Raw genomic sequence first — 19,632 nt, forward strand, 5'->3', positions numbered from 1 at the left:
CAACCATCGACTATTACAAACATACACGAATACAACAAATAAGAATACGTTATATAAAATGAGACACGTTTTATTATCTGATATCTGTTCCGATATAAAAGACAAACAAATAAACAACTCTAGAATAATATGGTCATTGTTAACAACAGCAGCCTGATATATAATGCAGGCTGATGTCCTTAAGTCTTCAGACAGTTCTTCATCTCTTTTGTTTAGGAATAACCTGGTTCCCACTGGTTGCCACTGGGATAAGGAGCTTGCGATATTCCATTGGCAGGTATTTCTCTATCAGAACATTCACTGGTGTCCCTTCAGTCACAAAGCCTTGCCTAAAGAGAGGGAATTCACATTGGAATGAATCATTTGCGACAGATGAGAATACACATAACTCAACAATGTATTTCTAATGTGGCTGTTATTACTTTTGCTTATTCTGTAACAGTGCACACAAAGTTACCCGACCACTTTTAGAATTAAACCACCTGACTACCTTCAGGATGAAAAAGTGAAGTGAACTGAACACACATACGCATGCACAGAAATGCGCACACAACTGACACAAAGAAAACACACACACCTGCGCAGCAGCAGCTCCACATCCTCCACCTCGATGGTCTTCCTCTTGGCGTGAGCAGCAAATGTCTCCAAGTCATCAGAGAGGCGGTCAAAGTAGCGCTCCATTCTGAACAATCAATTTCGCATATTAATTGTAATCAAACTTAATGTATCCAATATCCTGAAACCACTTGAAGATCATTTGAAAAAGCCTATAATCTCTGCTAGAAGGAAGGTAGTTTGCTGCTCAGTGTGCTATGAGGGTAGATAGCTGCTTACATCTCTTTGAGCACTGGGTAAACATCAGCAGAAACCTTGGTCTTGGCAAAGTGTTTGAACACACTCATGATGTAGCTTTTAGGGAGCCCAGAGTCTTTTGTTGAGGCAGCCTGCTTCTTCCTTGCTGCCTTGGGCTTCACCCCCCCCACTGACACACTGGAGCGACACACACACATATTAGTCCACACAACTGACTCATAACAAACCTCCCACCACTGATGAAGGAATGGTACGTGATCTGAGGTGAGTTGTGACTTGCCTCGGCTGACTCTCTCTGAAGACAGTGGGTGTGGCTAGGGTGTCCAGGGACGGAGCTTTCCTTCTCTCTCTGACAAACGCAGGAGTTTTCATAGAGAGCTCTGGAACAACAGAGGGAGTCATCTCCACAGAAAACACACACAAACCCATATCCATCTATCCATTCTACTGGAAAACACATTAGGGTTTAAACCTTCACTCTCACTCCCATCCTCTCCCTCTTCTTCTTCCTCCTCCTCCACCTGGCTCTGGGGGTGCAGTGGAGAGGAATCTCTGTTGGTGGTGTGGTACTCTGGTTCTGCAATCCTCTCGAGAGGAGGCATGGAGTTCTCTTCCACATGACCAGGACTGTCCTCAGCTCCACTGGAACCCCCCTGTTCTGCTTCGTTTCCCAGGTGGTGCGGTGATGGAGAGACACTGCCCAGGGTAGCTGTGTGGAGGTCTTCACTTTCTGATGCACCAGGCCCACTCTGCAACTCATTAGGCAGGTCTCCCTCAGCCCTCCGTCCAGCACCACCTACAGACATACCACAGTACCTTTACTGGCAGTTGAATTAATGAATCAGTCTCCAATGGAAACAGACCAGCAGCACAACATTATTAAAAACCATAAACACCACCAAAGCGTGTTACAATTAGCTGAGGATCATCTGCCACTGATTGTAGAGGACTCACCTGGATCTGTTGGGTGAAGAGTCCCCCCCATGCTCTTATAGCCCCTCCCTCCTTCCATCATGACAGGCAGCTTGGCCCCACCTTCTGAGCGGAACGCTCTTTGACTGAAGTGCTCTGATACCTGCTTCCCACTGTCCTCCCAGTCGCACTCTGCTGCTTCTAGTCCTGTTCGAGACTCTCCTCCTTCTTCTTCTCCTGTCTGAGACTCTCCTGCTTCTTTTTCTTCTTCTCCTGTCTGAGACTCTCCTGCTTCTTCTTCTCCTGTCTGAGATTCTCCTGCTTCTTCTTCTCCTGTCTGAGACTTTGCTGCTTCTTCTTCTCCTGTCGGAGACTCTGCTGCTTCTTCTTCTCCTGTCTGAGACTTTGCTGCTTCTTCTTCTCCTGTCTGAGACTCGGCTGGGTCTTTTTCTTCACTTGTCTGAGATTTTCCTGCTGCTTCTCTTTCTCCTCCTACTCCTGTCTGAGATCCTACTGCATTTTCTTCCCCTGTCAGAAAGCGTCCAAAATCCACTTCCTCTGTTTGTGATGCAGTTCTTTCTGGTCTCAGTGAGCCTCCTCTTTGCCCAGTTTCTCCAGACATCCCTTCCGTTCTTTCCTCTAGCTCCATCTCCTTAGACCCCAGCTCTCCCTCCTGTTTATCCTCCACTCCCTCCAAGTCTCTCTGCATCTGAGTAGCGGTAACAGTGTCTTTATCCTGTGTGATGGTGAAGGTCTCACTCATGGTGGCAGGTTGGGCATAGAGCTCTGTGCTGCCAATTATATCACTTGTGAGGTCAGGGTCGTTGAGATCAGACAGGTGCAAGGTGAAGCCTTCTTGCTCCACAGTCTCACAGTGAGACTGCAATCCAACAGACAAATCTGTCCGAGAAAGGTGAGACAAGCATTTTAGCAAATGACAGTCAAAAGCTTGCCCATTTTACTGCTACAGATAACGTGGTGCTGCTTGTAGCCCCACAGAACAGACCTAGAGGAGAAGGAGGGTACTTGTAGAGTGTCTTACCTGGATGTCCACCTCTCTCTCGACTCTGAACAGCTGCATCAAATTCCTCCACATCGATTTTATGACAATGTTCCACCTTCCTCTGAAGACCCCTTATCTCAGGACGTTTGTCAACAAAGGGAGTTTTCAGACTTAGGGTGACAGAGCTAGAGAAGGCGAGGGTAAAATCATACAGTTACATTCACTGCTGTCAACTTGGGAGAAAACAGTTTAACGTCTTACTGACTCGGCACGGCTCACCAATCACAGCGTGGAAATAGAAACAGTCATAAGACACAAGAACGGGTAAGGCTGTGCAGCTTCTTACCTCAAAGAAGTGGAAGACAAAGCTGAGAGGTCCTCTGCAGATTTTGCACCTTCCTGGTCTCCACCTGCTCACAAGTAACCCCCAAACAAGTTACAGCTAATGTAGAGTATGCTGTTGTAATTGATAAATATACTACATGTTGACTTTACCATCCTCCAGATGCCCCTCGAACGCTGTAACGTTAAGGCTCCGGCGTGGTCGCTTTCTACTCAGTGCTTTCACAGGGTTGCCCACGTCCATCGTGGTCAAATCAGGCAGGTCCAGTCCTGACAGCCCAGTACTACAAGGAAGAAACAACACATCAAACCACACTCACATATAAACCCATGCATTATCGTTAGCATCTGTCAAACACAACTAAAGATACCAATGAGGACGTTGAGAAATGAGTCGTTCAGAAATTCAGCAAATATTGCATGTGCTCACCTTGGACGGTTGCTGTTAAGACTGGAGTCTGCTGAAGGAAGTACAAGCTCCTTCCTGATAGGCCGGTCCTGTATGAGCAGTGATGTCTCTGGCTCTGATACAAAGAGATGGTGGAAATAGCGATTTGATCAACAGGCAGTGTATGCACTCATATAGTCCTCAATTCACCTAGCAACACTGAATGAGATAAGCTCAGAGGTCATCAACGTACCAGTTTGCAGAATGCCCCTCAGAAGGTGCCTTGGTGTAATGTCCTCGTCGTGGTACAGAAGTGAGACTGCAGTTGGGGTAGGTATGTTTACCTTCCTCACCACAGTAGACACGGTCCGCCTTTTACTGGGAGGCAGCGACAGACTGGAAGTGCTCTGGAAAACATGAGTATGATGAAACGCAAAGCCTGGAAATGCCTAACAGTGGGGGGGATGGGGTGGTAGCGGTGGGTTCATCAGATGATCATGTTGCTCTACAGTGCCTTACCTCACGGAGCTTCTGCTTCATACTGTGTCTTAAGGCCTCCTGGGGAGTCAGAGCTCCAGCTTCACTCCTCCTCAGCCTGGCACTATGTCGTGGGCCGGAGACCGGGGGCTGAGCCTTCGACGACCTACTAGTAGTGTGAGTCAAGGGTCAGGACAGAACATCGTGGTTCTGGAGGCAATGTTGAGTGCCTGGTATATTATTTTGAATCTAAAATTACCGGGAGACCGCACGACTTACCTGCGGGTAACGGGAGACCTGGACGGCTCTGCATGAAGGACATTTTTCAGGAGGATCCGAGCTGACAAGTCCTCGTCAACAGAATCCATTTCTTGTCGGACGGAGTCTGATCTGTTGTAGTAATGCGTAATGGTTATACTAGAGCTAGCTGACAAACTGTATAATGCCAACTTACGTATTATGCCAATCAGAAAACAGATGTACAGGTTTCTATGTATTCATATTACGTAGACTCCTGCATTCGTCATACCCTTTAATGTTATTAGCCTCCAATATTATGAAACAACTGATCGTCCACACTATTACTAGCTACTGTATTCATGTCATAATTAAACTGGCTGGTTGGCTAACACCGTCATTACACTAACTCCTTTTTACGCTACCTCATGAAAACGCAAACAGCAATAGCTTAATCGAGGTAACTCAACTGGAATTTACAGTATATTGTAAAAAAAAAATACAGTCTTGACTCAGTGTATTACTAAATTGTTTGTAGTAGCTTACCCTGGCAGTTTTTTTGTGTTTATCCGACTCCCGCCTTTGAATTCAAGTCTCTCTCGCGAGTAAATACAGGGTTTGAACTGAAGTCTGGGAATTGTAGTTCTTATTGACAATGTGCTCTGGTTGACATTTCCTTCGAATGCCTGAATACTGGGTCAACCAATTTAGATTCCATGATGTCCAAAATAAACAAATATATTTAGAAATGTGTGATGTCTCCATAATTCAATATATGCGGAAGTATTTAAAAGAAATTAAATTTTATGCGTCGACAACCTGTTTATGAACCAAAACAGGAAGTTGTAAGCATTGTGGGACGTGTAGTTCCGCTTCAAGGCCGCTGAGCTGGATAACAACTCGAAGGAGAACGAAACAAAAATAAATTTGACCAAACTTCTAAATAATAAGGAACTGGTCTTCTTTGCGTCTGAATAAAGATGCCTGGATTCACTTGCTGTGTCCCTGGATGCTATAACAACTCTCACCGGGACAGAGAGCTACGGTTTTATACATTTCCCAAGGATGCCACTCAGAGGGAGGTTTGGCTAAAGAATATCTCTCGGACCGGGGTGAGCGGTTGTTTCAATACCTTCGAACCTACAACTGGCCACCGAGTGTGCAGCGTTCATTTTGCTGGTGGAAGAAAAACGTACACCATTCGAGTTCCAACTCTTTTCCCGCTTAGAGGAGTGAACGAACGTAAGAGTCGCAGAGGAAGGAACAGGAAGGTGACCACAACAACCCCTGCTCCTCTTTCCAGTCCTAAACGTTGTTCCACTCCTGCTGGCAACATTGTCATCACCAACGTTGTTTCAAGTGCCCACATTGCAACAGAAACAGCCGGGAGCGATACAGGTACCAATTCAAACAGCGACAACCCTGTGGTACAAATAGACCAGAACGGCGAATATATTGGCACAGCCAGTCTACCAGCTCAGGGAGACGGGACCTGCCTCAAAGCGGTTGTTTCTAGCTCTACTGACCTGGCCGGAGAGACCTTATCTCCTATAGAGGCCTTGGCCGCTGCCCACCAACAAACAGTGCAGTACGTCAGCGTGCTCAGCAGCCCTCTGGACCACGCGTACTCGCTCACCACCGGCACCACTTCTGCTGAACTGTTGCGGAAACTGAATGAACAACGGGATATCATCGCGCTCATGGAGGTGAAAATGAAGGAAATGAAGGCGACCATTCGTCAGTTGCGCGTGAGCGAGGCCAAGCTGCAGGAGGAGGTGCGGGAGCGGGACCGGCTACTGTCCGCCGGTGCAGCTGCTGCTATGGCTGTAGTTGGTAGGAAGAAATATGAACAGTAATGAGTTTATATGAATGAGCTGTACGACCTAAGACTCAAACATAAGACACCAAGGAATCCATGGACAGAGCCGCAAACCATCTTTTGTACAAAATGAGCGAAGACAATTTATTTTCAATAGTGCAGATAACTACTTCTTTGTCTACTACCAATGGCACTATGTGTTGGCCAGCTAGTTGATAGTAATAATCCAATAGTTGCCTATAAACCTGACTCAGTATAGTCAAACAGTTATACAACATGCAAGCAGCCTTTCAGAAAATATGTTGAGGCAGATTTGCCTAACTGGTCTTGGAACTATGAATTAGGATTATGTTTGGTTGTATAATGACTTCTCTCCCCTCTAACTCCAGCACCAGTCTGTCACCTCAGAGGCCATCTTCCACAACAAGGTTCTGCAGTGTACTTGACTGGGGAAGATTGGATATGGGCCTAATATGTATAATCTGGAGAGGTTCTGGTTCTGTCTGAGTTCTTTGTTCTTGTGAGGACATTCTGGCACCCAGAGAGCCTGCAGCTCTTTCCAGCCCTGCTCAGTTAGACACCTGGTCTCACTGTTCAGCTGACAGCTATGACTACTTGTGATTAACGATTGTTCTGAAACTAAACCCATATCATTTTCAAGTAAATTTCTTTTTGGAAATAGCTTATTTTTGTGAGTATTTTTCTTTCGTTGCGGCATGGAAACCAATGGTCTTTCTACTATGAGCGTGATATGTGTGATACTGTGGAGAACTATTTGGTGATTCAGTACATGTAAAAACATGTATAAACTCAGGCTTATTTTAATTTGAAGATGAAAGAACTAAGGATCAAGATTTGAAAGTGACCAACTCAGGCACAGTAAGAAAGGACATCAGGACATTTACAGTAACAATTTGAATCCTGATTCCTGTAATGCACCTCTGTATCATGACCTGTAGAGGGCAGTGCGACAAAAGGTTTGGGAGCCGTGTTCTATTAAGGGCTCGGACCATCCTGGTTTCCTGGGGGTTTAGATAGGACTGGCACAAGTCTCTTAGTGACAGGAGTCACACACCCTGCCTGAGGGTTCCTTCTCCTGCAGCCCACTCAGGACCCTCCTCTGTTTTTATTGACCAATGTTTGTTCTAACAGAACTCATATTTTGATACATGAAACAAAAACTATTTGCTGTGTTTACAGTCAAGGTTTGAAAGATAAAATGTGTGTTTTTTAAGTTTTTTTTTATTAAGGGTGAAAACAACCTGTCAACGTCTTTATCAGATGTTGGTTATGATAATAATGTGTTTATTTGAGAGATGCATGGATGGAGCGAGGGTAGAGAGTCCTGATCCTAATCTCATCTGGATTTAGTCTCTTCTCTCTGTAGAGTTACGTAAAGAGTTTATCCAGGGCTGTCAATCAAACATGCCCATCTTTCCTCTCCTTCACCCTGTCTCTTCATTCCCATTCCCCCTCCTCCATGTCTCTTCATTCCCCCTCCATGTCTCTTCCCCTATGTCTGCTGTCTGCGTCAGCCTCATGTCAGGCCATTGTCTACCCCATTTGCAGCCTAATTATGTAACATGAGTCAAACCAAGTGCGAATTGTGTGCATCATATATCTGCTGCTTCTGCTCCGTATGTTATGAGAGGATGATACTAGATTAAAGTCGAACAGCATGATGACGTCAGCGTGGATGTGTGTGTGTGTCTGTGTGTGTATATATATATATATAATATATATATAAAGAGCATTATTTATTGACAATCCCTTTCTCCAGTCCTCTTTGGTTATTGCGTGACTATGGTAAGTGACTGCCACGTGTCCCCCCTGATGGGAAGTCTCTGTTAGGAAATAGGGCCAGCTGCAGTACCTCTGTGTCAGCCTTATCCAGCCTACTGCGTTGATGGCTATGGCACTATGAGGCCTGGAATCTGGGAGGCTTCCTCTGTTATCTACGGGTAGAATGTGCCTACTGCTAGTGGTCTTGCAGCATGCAAACCCATTTATTATACATATGCTCTTTCTGTCTATAATGCCCCTCCACTCTTTGAATGCATTGTCTTTTGGTTAGTGGGAGAGGACAGTGTGAGTGTAGCTTTCAGAACTGTTAACAGACAGGTGAACGAACAATGTACGCTAAGCAGTATGGGAGGATTGTGTTTGTGAAAGAACAGACACAATTCCATGCCCTAATCCCTCTCACTCTGTGTAGTTGCTGTTGTCTGCCCCCACAAACACATAACCATACCAGGTAAATCCAGAGGCATTCAGATTATTCAGTGGTTAACCCTTGTGTTATCTTCGGGTCATTCTGACCCATCAGTCATTGTGACCCACCGTCGTATTGCGACAACTTTACCACATACCAAAACAAAGTGAATCATTTTCTTTTAACCGTTGGGCTGTCTCAGACCCCCCACATTGCGATGGTTAAAAGAAAATTATTTTTATTTGTTTTTGTATTGGGTAAAATTGGGTAAACACAACGATGGTTCGTTATGAACCTTTGGGTCATGTGACCCGAAGGCAGCACAAGGGTTAATGGTTGTTTTAAGCTGCAGATTAACACTGAGATACCGTTCCTTCTGTGGGACTGAATCAACCTCTACAGCTGCGGAGCGGGGTTTATCTGCTAATGCATGGAGCTAGCCATCTGGGGTACAGAGAGGTGGGAGACGGACACACACACACACAGAGAAACATTCATTCCAGGTCTAATGTATTCCTGTATCAGTCTCATGCATAGGCAAGGGTCTTGCCCCTAACAAGGCTGCTTCTTTCAGGAAGAAGTGAAGCTCTTCCAGGTGGGCTGGGTGCTCTAATCCACTCTGGGCTCTAATCCATTTGTTAGCTTCTCCCACAATATCCCGTAATATAACTCAGCCAAACCATATTTACTCATGTGGGAACAGGGCAGAGTGACTGCCCTGATGCCTTTTTTAGATAGATATGTTTGGGTGTGTGTTTAAAATCTGTGTAAATGTTCATGAATGAATTTGTGAATGAAAAATGTCAATGTTGTCTGCATTCTTTCAGGACCCCTCTCATAGATCAATCAGAATTCAGCAACATTTCCTGATGTGGTGTCTCATTCCCGTGACGATCTTCGAAGGTTCTCTCTCTCTAACATCTAATCCATGCTGTTGTTCTACCTCGTCTCTGTGTTCTTAATACTAAAGGCCGGAAATGAAAATGCTGTAATCCAGTGTGCTGTGACGTGACTTTGGCCCCAGTCTCATGAGCTCTCTGTAGTCTGTCTTCCACCACTCCACAACAAACACACATACACACATACACACATCCTGCTTTGCCGTCAGTGGTGAGCCTTTCCTCTCTGTGTTAATCCAGAGAGTGAGGCTGTTTGCTGTGCTGTTCTGGAGTTGGCAGGCCGATGATAGGACTCTCCTCCCGGGACACTGCCAGCACCACTCGCCCAGGGATTAGTCAACTGTGGAGGACATCAGTGTGCGTGGCTCTGTGGAGGACATTGGAGTTTGTTGCTCTGTGGAGGACATCAGTGTGCACTGCCCTGTGGAGGACATCAGTGTGCGCTGCTCTGTGGAGGACATCAGTGTGCGCTGCTCTGTGGAGGACATCAGTGTGCGCTGCTCTGTGGAGGACATCAGTGTGCACTGCCCTGTGGAGGACATCAGTGTGTGCTTCTCTGTGGAGGACATCAGTGTGCGCTGCTCTGTGGAGGACATCAGTGTGCGCTGCTCTGTGGAGGACATCAGTGTGCGCTGCTCTGTGGAGGACATCAGTGTGCACTGCCCTGTGGAGGACATCAGTGTGTGCTTCTCTGTGGAGGACATCAGTGTGCGCTGCTCTGTGGAGGACATCAGTGTGCGCTGCTCTGTGGAGGACATCAGTGTGCGCTGCTCTGTGGAGGACATCAGTGTGCACTGCCCTGTGGAGGACATCAGTGTGCGCTTCTCTGTGGAGGACATCAGTGTGCGCTGCTCTGTGGAGGACATCAGTGTGCGCTGCTCTGTGGAGGACATCAGTGTGCGCGGCTCTGTGTGGGGGCTGTGTCTAGAGTCCCGTGGTCTGGTTGAGTATGAGGTGTCATCCCAGCTCCGTGACCCTGCTGCTTGTTACACTGTGTCTATGTAAGAACCTTTTCCTTCCTCTGCAAAGGTTATGAACGGTTTAAATTGCTTGTGATGGTTGTGACGAATGATTGGTTGGAGGCAGAGAGTGTGTGAGTGCAGCTCAGGAAATTTGTAGCTCAGGGTATTTCTAGTCCATGTTTATGATATGGTTAGTTTATGCTCTTTATTTCATACTGTTTCTATGTTATGTTTGGAGCATTAATGCAGGTGCTCAACACCCAAATCAGACCGGGAACTGTAGAATAATATTTATTTTTAAATGTATTCTGAAATGAGAGTTGCTTAACAAGTTGCACTTATCCTAATGAGCTACTGTGAGAGGCTCTTATCTTCTGAACGGCTGTGTGTGTGTGTGTGTGTGTGTGTGCGTGTCCCATCGCTCAGGGAGTTGTGGGACATATGGAGCATGTCCCTACTGGGGGTTGTGGTGAGGAGCCCCTTCTGGCTTGCATTGGAGGGAGCAATCACAGTATTTCATTTTCTTATATCAGACATACATAACCCTTGTGTGCTGAGTAGCGTAGCTGCAACTGCCCCCCTGGTGTAAAACTACCCAGGTACATGTTTGTGTTCTGAGCAACCACCTACCAGAAGGCAGGGCCACATTTGACAGTGACAGATAGGAGCATGACACAACTGTGTTGCAAAATGGAGCTTTGTGTTCTCATCCCAGACTAAACCCTGACCCGCTACTACAGGATTGTTTTGATATAATCTTTATACTCTTTAATAGTGTGCATGCTTATCAGCGCGTGTGCGTACATTTGGATGTTTGCCAATACAGTTGTGCATGTGTGTTGTACAGATTTGACTGTGACTGATAATCCCACACACACTAACATCTCTTATCTGAGAAACATGAATATACAATGACTTCTATCTATTGATGCCTTCCCTGCAGGTCTGACCCAGCAGAGCTCAGCTGCAGCCGTCCCCAAATCCTGTGCGTCCATCTACAAGAGCTTTGCCCAGTGTCTGGTCTCCCTGGGAGACAGCCTCGGGGAGTCACAGGACGACCAGAACACGCAGGACATCGACACAGTGTGCAGGTGAGCCCTCCCCCGCCCTACTCCTTTCACTTTGACACTTTTTTGTAGGTGATCTTGTTTGTCCTGTTACTGTTCGAATTTCCTCACACCTCTTCAAATTGTGCTCCAGGACCCTTTGTCTCATGTGGTAATCTCTGTCTCACTTTGTCATCTCATTTTTTTTCTCCTCAGGTCATGGGATGCGTTCCATGTGTGTGCAAACACAGCCCTAGCTGGTTGCCCCGGAGATGCAGCAGGTGTGTGGGAATCTCTCAGACAGGAGTCCAGGAAGACACAGTTTTCTGGAAACCTCTATGACCTGTGTGCAAGCCGCACAACAGTCGCCCCCAGCACCATTCCGTCCCAGAGCCCGCCCACGTCAGACCAGACCAATCAGGAAACTCTGAAAGGACACACACAATGCCATGGACCTGCTGTCACTGTGTTTCTACTCCCAGCATGTACCTCTCTGATTCTCCTGCTCTGGACCTAGCCCTCTGTGGGCTCAGGGAGCCCACTCGTCTGACACAAACACATACACACACAAACACACACACACAAACACCCATCCCTCCCACACACAAAGTCTTTTACAGGGATTAATTTAAAAAAAGAACGAGATTTGAGAAGTAATTCCTTTATTTTCATTGCTAGGAAGAGTGCCATCCCCTGTTCACATAAAAAACCATACAGATGCAGACCAGTCTCTCAGGTTCTCAGTGGGTCTATCAATACAACGTCACATGCTGGTTTAATAATGACTTTAATAATGACTTAAAGGACTGAACATTTTTAGATGGTGGAGTTTGTGCCTGATTTCTTGTCTATTGAGGCCAGTTAAATGACAGCTGGCTCCTTTTTCTTCATCCTTCCAGTCATTTCAATATCTTAACTGTCGGTGGTAAGAACTCTATGCACACAGTATGTTTTTGGTACTTAGCCCTAATCGCAGCCCTAATCGCAACCCTAACTCTAACTGTATGCTCCTGGTAGGTATAGCCTTAAACCTGTTAGATAGCTATGCTGCTTGCTGCATCATCAAAGTGATGTTTTTGTGAAGCGGGTATCTCTGATGAAACTTCTGAACTGAGAAGCTTCTCTTCCACTTCATCCTGCTCCTTTGTAGGGAGTAATCACCCACCTGCCTCTAGTGCTCCTCCACCTGCTGAAGAAGCTCTTTCCCAGCTTACTCCTGCTGCTGAAGGAGTTCTCCACCTCCTGCTCCTCCCTCCTTCTGAGGGAGTTCTCTCTTCCTGCTCTTCATACTACATTTTCTTCAGTCTAAACTGTGTGGGTTGTCGGGGTAGATTTGAACTAGCTTCACTCTCATGATAATTGTAATGATGAGGGAAAGGGCAAGATAATTCTTTGGCATAATTCTTTAATTACTTTTTTCATGTCTGCTATATAAGTAATATACTCGTAATTGTCATTGTGAGTAATATGTCATTTACTAATAAAACACAAGTCTGGTTATACTCTATTCCTGTTTAATAATGTGTCTGTTTTTTTCTTCTTTCTGTGTGTTTATGTATAAGCCATTTTATAACTGTACGGTAACATGAACAGATGAATCTCATCCGTCTTTGTTCATGATGCTCTGGGCTATCCCAGCCCACACACTGTCCCACAAAGCACCAGGAAATCCACAATCCCTGAATATCCCACACATGCCAAATAAGAAGAGGGGAAATTAAAAATGACAACATTGTCTTTGACTAAATCAGACATAAGAGCACAGCTGTCTATTTTGCTTGAGCATGCGTATGTGTGTAGGTCTCTACAAGGAGACATAAAGACAGATGGATCATTCAAGGATTGTTTATCTGTTGTTTGGTTCCTTGTTACTGTCTAATGACAGTGTGAGTCTGTGTCCTGCATCTGGTCCAGTCTCTGGTCAGAAGGCCATATGGCATTGTACCTGACCCCTGACCTGTGGTCATTCAATGCTGCTAGATGTTACTATTTGACATTTTTGTAAAATATTGTTTAAATGAATAATTACATCAAAGCACTTTGACAAAGTCATCATACATCACATTATCCATCAAAATTATCTTATCTATTTGCATAAGGCTGAGTCAATTCAACATTTCAGGAGTAGAACCATCTAGTGGTAGCAATAGGACAGGACATAAATACATGTTATGTGTGTCCTGTAAACCGTAAACATTAAAACTCATTGACTCAATAGTGATTTGAATATTAAGAAAGTTTATTGGTAGATAACTCAATTCAGTACAAATTATATAATTATAAAATTATATAACATTTTGATACAACATTTTATGATTTGATTTGACAAATTATGGGAGTGATGCTGACGCCTCAGTATAACTATTCATTGGTTAGGCAGATCATAGGAAACTTCATGGATAAACAATAAACCAATCATAAAATAATCCATTCACAAGCTCTCTTGATGTTTGAGATTCCACAGTATCTGTTATACTTGAGGCCTGATCCTGCAAATAACGTCACCACCAAGTAGTTGAAATGTTAACAATTCTAGGGGTAGGTACAAGGCTTGGCTGGTGCAAATCTTAGGATTAGAGGTCAATCTAATTCCTCTATGAGACAGTGTGGTCTGCAGCTGGGCTCGTGGTTCAGTTGGGATTCTACCTGTGGTTGCTCTGTGGCATTCCCAGCATCTGGATCTAATGCTACCATGGGATTGGTGGAGGGTGTGATTGGTGCATTGTCACAGACCCTGAAGAACAGTTGGTGGGGTTCTGGCTCTGAGGTGGGTGTGGCCGGCAGACACCTTTTTGGATCTTCATCATCCCCTGACAGGATCTCTATCTTTGGTCGGGACTCCCACTGCAAACATGGAGGGTCAGATCAGAAAAAACTACACCTCAGAAACCAGGTCTTTGTTTAGTGAAACTACATGTATGTATACAGTATGTGTTTGTATGTGTGCACAGTGAAAGCCATAGGGCTACGACTTAATCAGATAATCAGCACCCCCCTCAACAAAAGCGGAGCCTGAAGACCTCAGGGGGACAGAGAGCGAGGGTGAGAACTGGATTCTGGCATGAGTACTTTAGTCTGATTACTGAAAATGAGTGATTTGTGACTCATGTACCGGCATGTGCGACCAACCCAGGTGGATCAAAGCTCCCTGAGGAGAAGCACTGTGAAAAGGACTACTTCTGTTTCTCACTTTGAAAACATTTCCTTTGTTCATTAAAATGCACTGCAGTGCAATTCACCATTTTCTGTCTCAGACCTCCTGAATTGTATGTGTCTCAGCGGTCTGACTCTGGCTGTCACAGTGTGTGAGCGAATATGTCATGTCTGTGTGTCTGTGTGTGTGTGTCAGTGTGTGTGTCCAGGGGAGTCAGGTGGCTGAGCGGTTAAGGAATTGCGCCAGTAATCCGAAGGTTGCTGGTTCGATTCCCGGCCGTTTCAAATGACGTTGTGTCCTTGGGCAAGGCACTTCACCCTACTTGCCTCGGGGGGAATGTCCCTGTACTTACTGTAAGTCGCTCTGGATAAGAGCGTCTGCTAAATGACTAAATGTAAATGTAATGTATCGGATCGTTGGCAGTGCATCGAGATGTGTATCGGGGAATCAGGTGGCTGAGCGGTTAGGGAGTCGGGCTAGTAATCTGAAGGTTACAGGTTCGATTACCGGCTGTGCCGAATGACGTTGTGTCCTTGGGCAAGGCACTTCACCCTACTTGCCTCGGGGGAGAATGTCACTGTACTTACTGTAAGTCGCTCTGGATAAGAGCGTCTGCTAAATAACTAAATGTAAATGTGTGTATTTAGGTTGGAGTGGGGGGTAAGATGACATACCTGGGAGAAGAAAGCACAGGTGGTTTTTGGATCTTCTACATCCTCCAGATCTGGAAGGTCCTAAGAGGAGCAGGAAGGGACAACAGCACCTCTCCTTACACACTCACAGCAACTACAGCAATACAATCATCCAATGTATAATGTATTAAATCTATTAACCTTTCTAATGACACCTGTTTGTATCTGTATATGAATATGCACTCGTAAATACAATGGACTGTACTGCTCGGTATGCAACTCACATCAATCCTTAATGGGGGACGGGTGTCGAGGTGGATGGTCTCTAGGAGCTCTGCCTCCTCCAGTTCTGTCACCATGGGGCCAGGGCCGTGAGAGAGAGGTTCTGTCATCATGGGGCCAGGGTTGGGCTTGGCAGTGTCCTGAGAGGGAGCTCTCCTGCCAAGGAATGGTTGTCTACATTCTGACTGCTCTGGCTTCGCCTCTTCTGTCTCAACCTGGTCTCTGTCTGCTGGGCTTGTCACAGAAATATCTAACTGTTCTTTTTCCGACTGGTCTTTCTTCTGCTCCTCTCTCACTAACGGGTCTTTCCTCTGCTCCTCTCTCACTAACGGGTCTTTCCTCTGCTCCTCTCTCACTAACGGGTCGTTCCTCTGCTCCTCTCTCACTAACGGGTCTTTGTTCTGCTCCTCTCTCTCTGAAAGTCCTCTTTGTGTCTGTAAAAACTCCTCATGGGCTTCAAGACAGTCCTGGACAAAAGCCTGGATCTTCTCCCCCTGGTGCAGGCCCTGGTTCACCTCACTGGGGCCCTGGCTCTCCTCACTGGGGACCTGGTTCACCTCACTGGGGCCTTGGCTCTCCTCACTGGGGACCTGGTTCACCTCACTGGGGCCCTGGCTCTCCTCACTGGGGACCTGGTTCACCTCACTGGGGCCCTGGCTCTCCTCACTGGGGACCTGGTTCACCTCACTGGGGCCCTGGCTCTCCTCACTGGGGACCTGGTTCACCTCATTGGGGCCCTGGCTCTCCTCATTGGGGTCCTGGCTCTCCTCACTGGGGACCTGGTTCACCTCACTGGGGCCCTTGCTGTCCTCATTGGGGCCCTGGCTTTCCTCTGGGTCTGTGACTGAGTCTTCACCATTGTCTGGAAAAAACAAGCAAACACTTATCAAGCTAAGCGTACATTATAGTATATGTATGTGTGTGTGTCTGTTTTTGTGTGTAAAAAAGGCCCCAAAGTTCACTACAGTGTGTGGTGCATGTGAAAAAGTATGTATGCCTACCTCTCTCCTGTAGCTCTCGAAGACGACGCCTCTCCAGTGCTTTTTCTCTAATGGTTGCCATGGCGTCCAGACCGTCCTGGATCCTCCTCCTGTCACGTGTCTCCCAGGATTCCCTCTCCCTGCGCTCTGCCTCTAGCCCCCCTGCAGCCCATGCCTCTGCACACGCCCTGTGCACAGCAGCCAATCCTTAAGCCCCAAGAACACCCTCTCACCATGCTGAGTAACACCAAAAATCCAGGCTAAGCCCAGACAGCTCACCTGTCCTTGGGGAACACGGGCCTGTCATCCAGGTAGGTGAGTTGTTTGAGACGCACAATCACAGTCTTCCTGTAGTTCAAGACCTTCCTGACCACTTCATTTCCCATCAGGCTTAGAACACGCTAGAACATCAAGGAGAAACAAACACACCAGCATATTAACACCATTAAAGGCAAGGTAGAGTGATCACACCAATATCTTAGCACTATAAAAGGCAAAGCCAGGATGTGATGTCAGACCAGTTGGGGCATGGCCTCCAGTACGTTGAGTATGTCCGGGTCCTTCAGCTGGTTGTGTGACAGATCCAGCACACTGATAGAAGGGCAACTCTTCAGGTGCTCCAGATCTGCTGATGTCTCCAGCTTATTATGGGATATCTGCAAGGTGTTCAGCTCGGGGAGGCAAGCTGGGGAAACACACCCTCCTTAGATGCTGTACACACACAAAACACACAGTGAAGGCTGACCAACTTACATATGTTCTCCACAGTGTGTATGTAGTTGTTGCAAACATTGAGGCTGCTCAGCTTGCTGAGCATTTCGAGGTTCTCCAGCTTGTGGATGAGGTTCTGGTGCAGGTACAGACAGCGCAGGTCCGTCTGGGCCTCCAGGTTCTGGATGCGCTGCAGTCCATTACACTCCAGCCACAGACACTTCAGCCCAGTATATTCTTCCAGATTCTCTATGACAGAGAAGCCTTTGGGAACAGGAGGAGATTTACACTGCTACCCATAACCCATGCACTAACATACATTGTCTGCTACCATCTCAAACCAGATAAGGACGTTTTAAGTTCTATTGGTGTAATAATTTGGCTAGACTACCTTTGTAGTGTAGGTACAATGCGTCATTCAGACGTGGGGTCACATAAAGTTTATTCAGCTTGCAGTGATCCTTCAGAAATTTCTTTGTGATCCTGTGTTAAGACAAGCTCATTCATTAATATTTGGTCAATAGGGCTGGCAATGTGTTCAAAAGGTTTTGCCTTCCACCGGTCTTCACCTTGGCCCTAATTCCTTCTCATTTTTGTCTGTCTGAGAAAGGACTTGCGTCCGTTGATCTTCATGCTTAGTTTGTACTTCAGAGTGCAGGTCTTCTGTGGAGGCAAGAATATACACAACTAGCTATGTCAAAGCAGAACAATGGGTAACATTATACTGTACATTACATAAATGTAATGTTTTTCATATCCCATTTCAGTCGCCTAATTTGAACTGACCGTGTTGATCGGAAGTTGACTCTGTCTCCAGAAGCACTGCATCACCGGCTTGCAGCAAATTTGTTATCGCCTCCTTGTTTGGCTTCTCAACGTTGGCCTCGCCGGATTCTTTTAGTTTGGGATGCATTGTGGATATTTCAAATCTAACACCTTTGTAACCCTTTAAATAACTTGCTACTTGGATAGTTTTAAATAATATTTTAAACAATAATTAGCTGTAAAGCTTGTTGGTATTTTTTTTCAGTAAGTTTATCACTCTCCAAAGCCTCTCGCACTGCACTGTAACGCGTCTCCGTGTTTCCATGACAACAGGGAAACATCAGACAAGGACCGCCCTCGATTATTTTAATTGGATTAAAAACGTTGACGTTCCTCATTTATTACTCAATTCTGAGTCAGTATGCTAATATATAGACTATAGACTTATAACCTGTGAGTAACGAGAAAATACATAAATAATATGTAAAACTGTCAGGTAGCGATACACTGGTGTTTGTCTGCGCTACTCAATTATTAGAATATCAATTTAGAACAACTTTATCATAAACTTCATATACATTACTCCTTATGACATAATTGAAACGGCGAACAATGACGTAATAGGGTTATTGGCGTAATTCAATCATTTTTAAGGTGCTATCGCTTTCCACCTAAAGTTTAAGGAGGAATATTTGAATAATATTCCGTGGTGACATGCAGCACACTGGCACACAGCCGCGCGGCTTCACACAGTTCGAGCTAGACTTGGTGGCCGACTCCACCTACTTCCAGCGCGCACCACCTAAGGTAGGCATGGCAGGTCTTTATGGGGGGGACGGATTCTTCACTGAATGAAGGCCTAAGTAATGGTCTCCAACTAAAATGTATGGGCGATTTCCGTTAAAGACAACATGTCACTCTATGCTTGCCAGTGTGAGGACCAGGGAAGGGTGTACGACGCGGTGTTTCATCCCAGACAGGGCTACGACCCCAGGGTGTCTCGGGATGACAAGGCTGTTAACCTGACTCTGAACATCTACAAGGAGGTGAGCTGGAGGCACCAGGGGGCATGTTGGAGGCCTACCTGCGCTGCTCTTTCATCGGTCACTTTATAGGGGAACGAGACACACACAAATAGTAGGCTAATTATGTTTAATTAAGATGATGGGGGAGGGAAGAAGGAATGTAAGGGGTCAAAAGAGGGGGGTATAAAGACAGTAATGTTAACATTGATAAGGGCGATTATGGTGGGCCATGATGATGATGATACAAACCCTGATATGCTACAGGAAAGGTCTCGCCAGGTGCCCGTCCTCTCGTCCAGTGTGTACGGTTGGCGTGTGAACAAGCCCCTTGAGCCCCCTTACAAAAAGAACGTCCGTGTGCAGTTGATCAAGAAGGGTTTCTTCCGCTCTCGAGGGACCGGCATCCCCCTGCAGACAGAGATGGCAGAGCTGAATTAAAAATGTTGACTTCAATAAAACATGAACTGCATAGTTTTAATCAGACTAATATAGTTTTCCTGCATATATAAACCGAAATAGTCCAATAAACCATGGGGGCATGACCCAATGTGCTGTGTGACTGACAGATGTCTCCACGCTAATGCTGTCAATTCAGACCTGCTCCTGATTCAATACTTTTCAAACGAGCTGCATATCTGTCAAAGCAGACAGACCCTTGGCTTATTACCCCCACCCCCCATTACCTCATAAATGAGGGGAAAAACTGCAAAAAGGTCCACTTTGGGGGGGGAAAGAACCCCCCTTCCACTAGGCTGGCTACGGGCCTGCACATGGGCCTACATAACTTTTTATGAATCACATCTCAGGGAAACATGTTTCTGAATTTGCACTGACGGTGTAGGCCTACTGTCCCTGCCTGCCCTACACTGAATATCTGAAAGCTGTCAACCTCCTTCCAAATTCTTCCGAATACATGTCTGTAGACTCAGATACATATTAAGGAAAATATAAAGCTCGTCACACATTAGGCTAC

The 19,632-nt window shown here is 46.0% G+C and overlaps 4 protein-coding genes across 5 annotated transcripts; 2 read left to right on the plus strand and 2 right to left on the minus strand.

Moving 5' to 3' along the window:
* Positions 1-49: 49 nt before the first annotated feature.
* cenpt (centromere protein T) lies at positions 50-4,900 on the minus strand. The gene is made up of 14 exons (XM_062471966.1): positions 4,719-4,900; positions 4,215-4,325; positions 3,978-4,101; positions 3,712-3,865; positions 3,501-3,594; positions 3,224-3,354; positions 3,075-3,138; positions 2,768-2,913; positions 1,768-2,625; positions 1,286-1,609; positions 1,094-1,193; positions 835-990; positions 578-682; positions 50-329 (listed from the first exon to the last, which is right to left on the minus strand). The coding sequence occupies exons 2-14, from the start codon at positions 4,301-4,303 to the stop codon at positions 200-202; spliced, it is 2,475 nt and encodes an 824-aa protein (XP_062327950.1). The 5' UTR covers positions 4,304-4,325; positions 4,719-4,900; the 3' UTR covers positions 50-199.
* A 124-nt stretch (positions 4,901-5,024) lies between these two features.
* On the plus strand, positions 5,025-12,617 carry thap11 (THAP domain containing 11). Its single transcript, XM_062471973.1, has 3 exons — positions 5,025-6,005; positions 11,008-11,155; positions 11,327-12,617. The coding sequence occupies exons 1-3, from the start codon at positions 5,153-5,155 to the stop codon at positions 11,625-11,627; spliced, it is 1,302 nt and encodes a 433-aa protein (XP_062327957.1). The 5' UTR covers positions 5,025-5,152; the 3' UTR covers positions 11,628-12,617.
* A 728-nt stretch (positions 12,618-13,345) lies between these two features.
* Positions 13,346-17,938, minus strand: dnaaf1 (dynein axonemal assembly factor 1). 2 transcript variants are annotated; one of them, XM_062472073.1, is made up of 11 exons: positions 17,656-17,938; positions 17,439-17,532; positions 17,261-17,352; positions 16,912-17,133; positions 16,677-16,843; positions 16,438-16,559; positions 16,180-16,346; positions 15,601-16,040; positions 15,181-15,540; positions 14,939-14,998; positions 13,346-13,954 (listed from the first exon to the last, which is right to left on the minus strand). In XM_062472073.1, the coding sequence occupies exons 1-11, from the start codon at positions 17,780-17,782 to the stop codon at positions 13,691-13,693; spliced, it is 2,115 nt and encodes a 704-aa protein (XP_062328057.1). In that variant the 5' UTR covers positions 17,783-17,938; the 3' UTR covers positions 13,346-13,690. The 2 variants fall into 2 exon arrangements, with proteins under 2 accessions (XP_062328057.1, XP_062328056.1); XM_062472072.1 differs by having other exon boundaries at positions 15,181-16,040.
* A 159-nt stretch (positions 17,939-18,097) lies between these two features.
* Positions 18,098-19,141, plus strand: LOC134028498 (cilia- and flagella-associated protein 90-like). The gene is made up of 3 exons (XM_062472088.1): positions 18,098-18,441; positions 18,567-18,680; positions 18,924-19,141. Exons 1-3 carry the CDS (start codon positions 18,349-18,351, stop codon positions 19,095-19,097), a joined length of 381 nt encoding a protein of 126 aa, XP_062328072.1. The 5' UTR covers positions 18,098-18,348; the 3' UTR covers positions 19,098-19,141.
* The last annotated feature ends 491 nt before the right edge of the window (positions 19,142-19,632 follow it).

This window comes from Osmerus eperlanus, chromosome 10, assembly GCF_963692335.1.
Source record: "Osmerus eperlanus chromosome 10, fOsmEpe2.1, whole genome shotgun sequence".
In the NCBI taxonomy this organism is placed as follows: domain Eukaryota; kingdom Metazoa; phylum Chordata; class Actinopteri; order Osmeriformes; family Osmeridae; genus Osmerus; species Osmerus eperlanus.